The 11,683-nt window shown below is 37.3% G+C and overlaps 1 protein-coding gene across 1 annotated transcript; it reads left to right on the plus strand.

Annotated features, from left to right (window-relative positions):
* Nucleotides 1–3,679: 3,679 nt before the first annotated feature.
* LOC145111155 (uncharacterized) lies at nucleotides 3,680–4,323 on the plus strand. Its single transcript, XM_079047451.1, has 2 exons — nucleotides 3,680–3,788; nucleotides 3,857–4,323. The coding sequence occupies exons 1-2, from the start codon at nucleotides 3,680–3,682 to the stop codon at nucleotides 4,321–4,323; spliced, it is 576 nt and encodes a 191-aa protein (XP_078903577.1).
* Nucleotides 4,324–11,683: the final 7,360 nt, after the last annotated feature.

The raw sequence follows: 11,683 nt of genomic DNA on the forward strand, positions 1-11,683 counted from the left end.
AAATTGGTCCTTATGTCGGGCGTACTTGAGGAGTACGTTGGGCGTAAGTCACTTAAATGATCGTGGGGCCTTCATGCACTACGCAGGGCGTACGTAGCTTACATAGGAGCGTACTATGGCTAATCCCAAAACCCTACTTTTAAGGGTTTGGACCCTATTTAGAGGGCCTTAAGTCCTTGAGGCCTCCCTCATCACCATCCCCCACTGTCCTAAAGCACCATTTTGAAACCCTAGCCACTTTGCGAGGTTCTTGAGCTTTTAAAGTGATACTTTGTGTGTTTTGGTGCATATTGAAGAAAAAGGAGCCCATTGGAGAGGTGTTCAAGAGCTTGGAGCTTGTGGATCCAGACTTAGGGGCTGTTTGATTAACATCTGACCGAGTCGAGTCAGACGTTTTTGGCTGACTCGGTCAGCTGATATTGTTTGATAACCCAAATCTAAATAGCTGACTCGGTAAGACATATCTGACTGGAAAAGCTAGGGAAAATTGGCTGACTAGAAGCGTTCCAAATATACCCTTGACCTAACGTTTCTTTTCAGCGCCTAAAAAAAACCCTCCTCCTCCTCTTTCAGCGACAAGAACAATTAAAGCACCGAACGATCTCAGGGGCTGAGATTGACGAGCCTGCCCTCCACCGATCGACAGCCTTCCCTCCACCGATCGACACCCTTCTTCTCATTACTCATCAGGTACGCTGATCTTCTTCTCTTTCACATATGTTTGCTGTTTTTTTATCCGATTTTTTCTACTCTGTTCATGTTTGTTCTTAATAAAAAAAAATTTCTGATCTATATATGTTTGTTGTTAATGAAGCATTGTTTGCATTATGAGAATTTTTTTTCTGATCTGCATATGTTTGTTGTTAATGAAGAACTGTTCCAACATAGATTACGTAAACTGAGAAGAAAAATCTTTTATTGAAAATATTATGTGATTCTCCCTAATCTATTCCTAATTAACCTAAACAATCAATTTGAAACTTGTGTTTGTAATCATAATTTATGATTACAAATATAAATCATTTATAATTGGTATGAGAAAAACATGTGAAGACCATGTGAAAACATATGGTGTTCAAAAAATTAAAAGGAACATTTTGTTGCAAGAAGAACAAACACTTGAGAAACCTGATCAAATCAATATGAATAGTATTTGTGAAGACTTTATGCAAATAAAGTAGTTATTAACTTGCTGCATTGTTCTCTTTCAAAAAAAACTTACTGCATTGTTATTATCCGCAATAATAAAGTAGTTACTGGCTTACTGCAATAAAATCAAATTACTTAATTGTCCATGAATCTCTTTTATGAACTTGAACCATAAAGCATTGTTATTATTCACAAATCTGTCATTTTTCCAAATGTAAGGCTATGAAGATGACTTTGTTGGCGGTAATTGATATGTGGGGATACGTTTGTTTTTTGAATATTATGTTTTTTTGATACTTGAATATTGAATATTATGTTTTTTTGAAACTTGATTATTAAATATTATATTTTTTTGGAAGGCAAGTTAATAAGATGTAAGAATTATGAATTGCATCGTCATTAGTTTCACCTTATTCATAACCGGTTCTTGTTTGGAAAAATAACCGAAAAACCGGGACCGGAACCTGACCCGGACCACCACCGACATTGGAACCGGCATGTATATAATGACTTGTACATTAAGGATTAAGAGCAAAAAAAGAAATTATCTTTAAATGGTGTTTGTGATATCTTTGAAGTAGCACAAAGCTATATTGATATTGAAAAATCAAATATTGTTTGTGCATTTTTGGTTTACATTCAAAAGCTAAGAATGGACAAAGTCAAATTTTTTGACGATTCACTCCATGGAACGTACCTGTTTCAATAGACTCTATGTTTTTATTATAGACATGTCACATTTCCATAAAATATGAAATTAGAAATCAGATTTTTTTTTAGGATGTTGGTTTGGAACGAGAGTGAGGACAAAACTTTTCTTGATGCATGTATCCATGAACTAACCACTAATGGTCGTGAGGGTTCTGGGCTTAAGGCAAGTTCATGGAAGACAATACGCGAAAATTTGATAAATGAACACGGTAAAGAGGTTGATCAGAAGCAAATGAGAAACCACTTTGACTACTACAAATCAAAGTATGTTGCTTGGGTAAAACTGAAAAACAAAACCGGCAATATATATGATCCTATAAAAAACAAATTTAATTTGACCGATGAACAATGGAAGGAAGAGGGGAAGGTAATATTTTTATAATAAATACTAGTATGATTATTTTTTTAACATATACTAATATTTATAAAAATTGTAACAGTTGAACAAGTTCGTGTTGTCATTGAAAACTAAACCCCTGTTGTTTCCTGAACTTTGCACCCAACTATTTGAAGGGTCGACCTCAACCGGCTTTCAAAGTTGGGGGCCATCTTCTACACTCCCTCGTCCTGTAGAAGAGTTTAGTGCCCATGATTTTGATGATGATGTTCCAATGGAAACCTCAACACAACATGTAGGTGCAAGTGAAGAATCTTCGGGGCGTTCAAAAAATACGGAAGTTGGAAACAAAAAAATTGGTGGGAAAAAAAGAGATGCAAGGGCATTAGAAGTTGAAGAGGAGATTGTCAAGCTTGCAAGGTCGTTAGTGGAAAAAAATGAAAGAATTGAAAAAAGTGAAATGGATAAGGATGTTGATGCGTGTATGGAGAAATTGAACAAAATGGAATGGGGAGAAGAAGATGAAAGACACAAGACTGCTCTTTTGCTATTTGGTGAAAGTGCTGATGTTAGAAAAGTTTGGTTACGACTTTCACATACTAGTTGTGAGTCGTGGGTGATGGGTGCGGGTAGGAAGTATGGTTACCTTTGATGGGTGCGGGTAGAAAAGTTTGGTTATTAGTTTTTTGTTGCATGACGTTTTGTTATTTGCATGACTTTTGGATCCTATGTTTGATACTTTTTTGGATGATACTTTGGATGATGTTATTTGCATGTCTTTTGGATGTTATTGGATATTGAATATGACGTTTACTAATTTTTTTGGTGCATGATTTTTTTTTTACTTTAACATGTTACCTAATTGTTTGTAACAGGTCAAGTATGGTTTCTGATGGTGAAGTTGTAGCTTTTCTTTTACTTGTGTTTTATTGGTTGAGGTCAAACCGACGCAGGCTAATCAGAATTCATAGAATTAGAGATAACGATTCAAGCGGGTATGCGTATACGCAAGATTTGATGTACGGAGACCCTACACAATGTTACGATATGATGCGTCTTACACAAGAGGCATTTGCATTATTATGCAACCATTTTACCCAAAAAAATTGGTTGCAAGCTAGTAAAACAATAAGCATTGAAGAAAAGATGGCTATATTCTTACATATTATAGGACATAATGAACGTTTTCGCGCGGTTAAGGGAAGATTTCATCACTCCACACAAACGATTCATCAATGTTTTCACGAGGTCCTAACTGCAATGATGTGTTTTGCAAAAGAAATTATAGTACCAACAACTCCTAATCCAACAAGACATAACTCGGAACGATATAGACGGTTAAAAAATATTTTTTCCGGAGCAATAGGTGCATTAGATGGAACTCTTGTACATGCGGTTGTACCCGTTGATCAACAAACTCGTTATAGGGGATGAGGAAAAGGAGAATGTTTTCAAAATGTTATAGGAATTTGTGATTTTGATATGATATTCACCTTTGTTTGGGCTGGATGGGAGGGTATAGCACATGATTCAAGAGTTTTGAAAGAAGTTGCATTCAACTCGACTTCTGGATTTCCATTTCCTCCACCGGGTTTGTAATCTTTATATAACTTTTATTATCTATCTTTTTTATATAATATGTGTCACATTCATTTGCAGATAAATATTACCTTTATGATGCCGCATATACAAACACTCGTGGGTTTATGGCTCCATACCGCAATACTAGGTATTGGTTAGCCGATTTTCGAAGAGGCAGACCTTTAACTAGAGAAGAAAGGTTCAATTATGCTCATGCACAACTTAGAAATGTTATTGAGCGTGCTTATGGTGTATTGAAGGCGAGATTCCCAATCTTAAAACAAATGGCTCCTTATCCTTTTATAGTGCAAAGAGACATAGTCATTGCTTGTGTCGTGGTCCATAATTTTACAAGGAAATACAATATAGAAGATGACTTGTTTAGAAATTTTGAGGAGGACACTATGGTTACTCCTGACGTCCAAGGTGGGGGAATTGATAGAGAAAACATACAAGGCATAGAATGGGGTCCAGAAGCCGTTGAGTATATGCGTGTTTTGCGTGACCAGATTGCAAATCGACTACTTTCACCTACTTTACATTAAATTATTATGTTATTTTAAATTTCATTATGTTTTTATTTGGATATTAAATGATTTATGTTTAATTTACATTTTGTATGACATTTTTTATTTGTGTGTAATTTACATTTTGTATGACAATATGTATGTTTTTATAATTATTCAGCAACTTAATTCATCACTATATATAACAGCAGGGTAAAATGGTCATTTTTCATCACTCAACACATTCAGTCAGATGTACAATCAAACAACAGGATTTCTTACTCAGTCAGGATTTCTTTCCCAGACAGACATTTCCCAGTCAGCACTTTCTCAGTCAGCAACTATCAAACGGGGCCTTAGTTTTTCATCTAGCATCTTCTAGAGGTATAAAGCTATAAACTTTATGGCTCCTTAGTTTAGATCTAGATTTGGGTTATTTTTTAGCATGTTTTCGTCTCATGGCTTTGGATCTTGTAAGTATGAGCTACTCCAGAACCCTTAAGCATCATTTCTAGCCATTTATGAGGTTATTAAGCCATAAAAATCGAATCTTGAGGGTTATAGTCCACCCATGCATAGATTGTTGGTCATTTTGAACCTAGGGTTTGGTTTTGGGTTCGATTAAGCCATGCAAAAGCTTAAAGTTGTTGACTTTATCAGTTAAGACATCCCAAGTTAAGATCTATGAGTTAGACGTATGGACTTTAAGCATGTGTCACACCCCCGAACCAGACGGCGAAAACGTCCGAGGGCTCGCGTGACTTAAATTGAAATATCATCACAATGAATATATATATGAAACATAACACATGCATCACCAACCATTACATAGTACAACTGGCATTGTTTACATCGAGTACAAGGTTTACATTACATGATTTCAAAATATAAAGTGTTTGGTGATTAGCAACTACAAAAGAAACTTTCAACACACCGGATGCTTCCTTGACTAACGATTACCTGAGAATACAAGTTATTTTGAAAACGGTCAACATATATAATGTTGGTGAGTTCATAAGTGTGTTTGACGAAATGTAGTTTATGTCATTGGTAAAACCCAGAAAATTCGATATTTTATGTAATAAAACTTTCTTGAAAAATAGTGTGATGATCCTGTAAGTATATGCGTGAATGATTTCAAAACATGAATAAATGAGAAGTTTTTGCATTATAATGTTTGAAAGTACAAGTGAGTAAGATTTATTTCCCCGGAAAACCCGATGTCTTTCGAATAAAAGTTATGATTGTTTTGTTTCATTGAATCGTTACATCGAATGAATATGATTTCCCTTGATTAATGATCTTCCTTTGATTAATGATTTCCCTTGATTAATGATTTCCTTTGATTAATGATTTCCCCTGATTAATGATGTCGGATTTCTACGTGAGTCGTTATAACCATGCATGATAATGACTAGTTCGTCTGTCTTAGTATTCTAATGAACACCGAATTTGATCTTAAGACTTTGTCACCCGAGAATGGCCGAGTCTAACTGTAGCGAACAGCTTAGGTGTGGGGGAGTCACCCCCGTGTAGATCTATACACAAACTCTCGCTCTCCCTCCAGGAGACTTTGATTACAACTACAGACTACGACCGACACTTATTGGTGTCACCCGTTATTACTCACTCAATCCACATGAGTTTGATTAACCTTGATTAATGATCGAATTTTATTTTATACGAAAAGAAGGTAAGCCTAACAGACGAGGAGAAGAGGACTACTAGGCCCTACTAATTTCGTATGTTATATAAGGCTGTCGAGTATACGAAAAGCGCGTTGGCCCCTCTCGCATTTAATTTACTTGGACCTTACTAGTAATGCATAATGGGCCACTGAGGCCCAATAGCATGTAAAAACCATTGAGGGTCCATTAAACATGTAATTGGGTCACAGGAGGCCCAATAGACATGTGTTATCATTGTTAGGCCCGAAAGTCATGTCAATGGGCCACGAAGGCCCAATAAGCATGATTAGGATCTTTCAAGCCCAACAATTTGAATATTACTTGTCTTAGGTATAGTATAATTGTCGGAAGCTTGATTGAACAATTGTTAATATTTGTAACGGCACGAGGCTTGTCGATTGTTTATAACAATATTTAAAAATATATATATATTCTTCATTCTATTTTCGTAAGTCGTAATTTGGTATTTTTGACCCAAATATCTTAATAATAAAATAATTGATTCAAAATATTGGTTTGACCTATTCAGCCCTTCTTCAATAAAAATGACAATCTTAGTCCCTTATAAAAAAAAAGACATTTTAGGTCCCTAAAACCATTTTCTTGACATTTTTGATCCATAGACTTGTTTAAGTAATGTTTTTAGCTTAATATTTACTCTTTGGCAGTTTCAGCCCTTTCAGCAAAGAGTTTTTCAGTTAAAGTCCAAACTTTTCACAACTTTTACAATTTTGACCCAAATTCCAAAAACATTACATTTTTGATCCGTTTTGGAAAAAAAAATCATTTTAACCCCTGAACTAGTTTTGTTTACCCTTTTTCCACTGTTTTGAGAAATTTACAATTTCAACCCCTTGAAAATCACATTTTTTGCAATTTTTGGGCCTATGGGCCGAAAAGCCCAAAATTTGGCCCATTAAGCTACAAATCACATTTCTAGTCCTTTGAAGAGCATAATATTCATAAAACCATTTATTTTAACTGTTTTGACTCTTTTGGTCCTTAAGAAAACCGTGAATGACAATTTTTAACCCAACTTTTGTTTATTTGACAAATATAGTCCAAAAATGAGTTTTATGTTGCAATATGTTTATTATAACCTTAGAGGGTAATTTTTCTTGACTTGTTTAGTGTAATATATCTTAGATCATGTTTATTTTCCTTCTTGTGCCATAGATCTCGAGATTTCTTTCCTTTTTGTTACATATTTACCACGTAAACACATGAAATCACACATAACATACACATACACATAGATCTACACATTTTACTTGCATTATCCCCCATAAAACTTGTGAAAACCGAAAATAGAGGGGTATGAACTCTCCTTGAGTTTGTGGGTTCGGTTTTGAAGAGAAATGGAAGAAATGATGAGGTCTTTTGTGACATCCCCTAATTTCTCGGCCAGAAAAGACCAATTTAATTTATCCTTTTTAAACTAAAATCAGAGAAATCTTTTTAAAAGATGTTGCGGAATTAGTCCCCAAAACAAAATATGATAAAAGTTTGTCAAAACCTTTCTTTAAGAAATATATAATTTCATTTCATATCAAAACCTCGGGATGTCATGTTCCGATACAGATCAAAAGCATAAACAAGACATTATAATCCTTTCAACAGTTATTTACAACTACTAGCCTATAATCCAAAAATTTCTCATCGTCCTTCGACTATGCTCGGGGTCCACTACCTATAACATAAAAAGCTGAGTGGGTCAGGCTTGGGAGCCTGGTGAGCATATAGGGTTTTCAACCCACAGTAATAATAAACTTATTAAGTTCACCAATCAACAATAACCCTGATTACCCATTCCCGTTATCCTCACTTTACGTCCCTAAACACTTTTCACAAGGGACCTAGCCTAAAGAATATCATCGGGATGGAAACTACTGCTAAGGGGTTTCCTCAGCCATACATGTCCTAAAGGCAACCATGAGGGGGATGGAGTACACCGAATAAACACCCAAGTTCATTAACACCTACATGTTGCGGGCCTGCTAATGTTTCCCACTGGACTGTCTAGAAAGTCTGTGGTCGTCATCCAAACTCTGCTAGATGACTGAATCTCAAATCACATCGAGACTTCTCATCACTTTAGTTTATCACACACCAACTATCTACCCATGTTCTACCCAACATATTTGTAGATAAAAATACTTATACAGTTTAAAACTTGTATAAAACATCAAATCAACAGTCACCTCAAATAAACAATTAATATATTTACACATAGCACGTATTATAAGGTAAATACTTCATATCTATGTGTAAAATGGAAGTGACTATACACTCACTTCATTTGATGAAAATCGGGCAGCAATTCGTTTCCTAAAACGTTCGTTTCTAATAAAACCGGGAGTTTTATTCAGAAACCGGGCTCTGCGAGGGTCGGGCTTCGAAACCGAAAAGATAAATTTTCCGGGCTTCACGGGCACTTCGTGGCGTATTCCGGGGCTTATAATAGATACCGGAGCTTTGGGGGATGTTAAGATGAAGAAAATATGAAGAAATGGGCTAAATATGGCAAAATCTCAAAAGTAACCGGGAGGGTTCGCATGACCCTTGTATTTATAGGGGTCCGAAGTCCTGATCCGACGGCTGAGAAGGAGCCACGCGTCGCAGATCTGAAGCTCGCAGGGGGATGGCTCGCACGAGGTCTGTGCGTGCGAAGGCTTGCTGTCCTCTCCTGATTGGACCGAGGTCTACTGGTCCGAAGTAGGGTTCCGTGGCTTCTTGCGAGGGCTTCGGACATGTGAAGGAGGACACGTGGCACGATCTAAGCGAGGGTGACGTGGCAAAAACGTGACTATGCGAATTTTCTCGATTTTTGTGCAAAAACTTCTAAAATCCATAACTTTCGCATACGAGCTCCGTTTTTGACGTTCTTTATATGCACGCGTAGGTAAAATTACGCTCTACAACTTTCGTTTAGACTTCGTCGGCTAATTTGGACTTTAATTTTTATATTATTATTTTTAACAGACCGGGACAGGAAATCCATTAAAAATTCATAACTTCTTCATCCGACGTCCGTTTTCGTCAGACTTTTTACCGTTGTGCTACTAATGACGAGACCTTCGATTCTCGTTTAGGTCGTGTCGGCTAAAAATCACTCGATCTAAAATTCGAGTTTTTAGCTGTCTACTACTAAGCTGAAACTTCGAAAAATCATAACTTCCTCATACGAAGTCAGATTTGGGCGTTCTTTTTATCGAACTTCTCGGTTTAACGAACACTACGAGTTTCGTTTAGATCACTAAGGCTAAAAAAGTTTATCGAAAACTCACTTTTTACGACATTCGGCCCCGTGCCGGTTTGTCGCGAAACTTCGACAGGTCATAACTTATTCGTTATAACTCGGATTTCGGCATTCTTTATATATCCGTAATCCTTGTCACGCCTACTACAAGTTTCTTAATAGATATCGGCTTTATCTAAAATTTAATTTTTGACGCTCATTTTTATTATTATTTAATTAAACCCTAATAATTAAGTATAAAACACATAATTCACATAAAATTCACATAATTCCTTTTTCATTTCTTCAAAATGAGTTACAAAGGTTAACCTAGACTATAATGTCAATATTAATGCCTAGCCTAGAAACATGGGCATTACATCTTTCGGCCTAGCAAGCTTCTTGAGAGGTCTTTGGCTTAGATGTGTTCTAGAAACATGGGCATTACATCTTTCGGCCTAGCAAGCTTCCGGGGACGGAATCGGTATATAAATTCGCCTAAATTCGACTATAATGTCAATATTAATGCCTAGCCTAGAAACACGGGCATTAAATTCTCTCCCCCTTAGGATGATTCCGTCCCCGGAATCACACATCAGCAAACAAATGTGGGTAGCGACTCATCATGTCACTCTCCGTTTCCCAAGTGAGATTTGGCCTATTCGTATGTTTCCAACGCACAAGCACTAAATCGACCATCTTGCGTCTCAGCTTCTTAGTCTTACGGTCAACGATTGCCTCACGTTCTTCGATCAATCTCTTGTTTTCATCCAACCTTAACTCAGAAATGGGAATTATGTCGGGCACATCTCCTGTGAACTTTCTCAAATAACACACATGAAATGTGTTATGAATACCCTCCAGTTCTTCCGGTAATTCTAGCTTGTAAGCTTGATTCCCGATCCTCTGAAGAACTTTAAATGGTCCAATAAACCTTGGACTCAACTTTCCTCTTTTACCAAATCTTATAAGTCCCTTCCACGGTGAGACTTTAAGTAAAACCGAATCTCCAACTTCGAAGGATATCGGTTGTCTTTTCTTGTCAGCATAACTCTTTTGTCGATCTTGAGCAGCTAACATCCTTTCCCTTATCACTTTCAACTTTTCAGCAGTTTGATGGACTATCTCAGGTCCCATAAACTGCTTTTCCCCAGCTTCCATCCAGCATGATGGCGTTCGACACTTTTCCCCATACAAAGCGTGATAAGGTGCCATCTTGATGCTCGAGTGGAAACTATTATTATAGGAAAATTCTACTAGAGGTAAGTGTTCATCCCAGTTACCTTGGAATTCTAGGGTACATGCTCTCAGCATATCCTCCAATGTTTGAATCGTTCGTTCACTCTGACCATCAGTTTGCGGATGGTAAGCTGTACTCAAACACAACTTGGTACCCAATTCCTCTTGTAGACTCCTCCAAAACCTTGAGGTAAAACGGCTGTCACGATCGGATACAATCGTTAACGGAACACCGTGTAGCCTCACAATTTCCTTCACATAAGAATTCGCAAGTTTATCCATAGACCATTTCTCGTTAGCGGCTATGAAATGCGCACTCTTAGTGAAGCGATCAACGACCACCCAAATCATGTCGTGACCATTCCTTGTTCTGGGCAGTTTAGTCACAAAATCCATAGTGATATCTTCCCATTTACCCATGGGTACAGGTAAAGGTTCTAAACTCCCATACGGTTTCTGATGTTGTGCCTTAACCCTAGCACAAGTTACACACTCGGCCACATACTTAGCAACATCGAGCTTCATCGTCGGCCACCAGTAATAGGGTTTTAGGTCCCTATACATTTTCGTACTGCCGGGATGAATCGAGTACATGGTTTTGTGAGATTCTTCCATCAGAAGACCTCTTACTCCTCCCGTTTTAGGTACCCAAATCCTATCTTTGAATACCTTCAATCCCTGACCGTTCGTATCAAACACCAACGTTTTTCCCAAACGTTCCTCCTTTCGGTCAGTTTTCTCTAAAGCTTCCTCCTGCGCTTTCTTTATACTTTCCACAATTATCGAGACGACTTCAATTCTCAACGCTCTTCGCCTTCTCTTTTCAAGATTTACCTTCCGACTGAGAGCATCAGCAATAACATTTGCTTTACCAGGGTGGTAAAGTATCTCACAGTCGTAGTTCTTGAGTAGTTCCAGCCAGTGCCGCTGTCTCATGTTCAATTTCTTCTGATTAAATAGATATTGAAGACTCTTATGATCAGTGAAAAGTTTACACTTAGTACCATAAAGATAATGCCTCCATATCTTTAAGGTGAATACTACCGCTGCCAACTCCAGATCATGAGTGGGGTAGTTCTTTTCATGCTCTTTCAACTGCCTCGATGCATACGCTATCACTTTATCCCTTTGGGTCAGAACACATCCTAACCCAACTCCAGAGGCATCACTATAGACTACGAAGTCCTCAACTCCTTCAGGTAACGAAAGAATTGGTGCTTCACACAGTCTCTTC

The sequence above is a fragment of the Lactuca virosa genome, chromosome 5, assembly GCF_052849685.1.
Source record: "Lactuca virosa cultivar CGN04683 chromosome 5, Lactuca_virosa_CGN04683_v6, whole genome shotgun sequence".
Taxonomy (NCBI): domain Eukaryota; kingdom Viridiplantae; phylum Streptophyta; class Magnoliopsida; order Asterales; family Asteraceae; genus Lactuca; species Lactuca virosa.

Bases quoted from the DNA above. Each gene is read 5' to 3' on its own strand.
- LOC145111155 (XM_079047451.1), top strand. From the start codon at position 3,680: ATGATATTCACCTTTGTTTGGGCTGGATGGGAGGGTATAGCACATGAT. The intron at 3,789-3,856 runs GTTTGTAATCTT...ATTCATTTGCAG, and splicing joins ATTTCCATTTCCTCCACCGG to ATAAATATTACCTTTATGAT.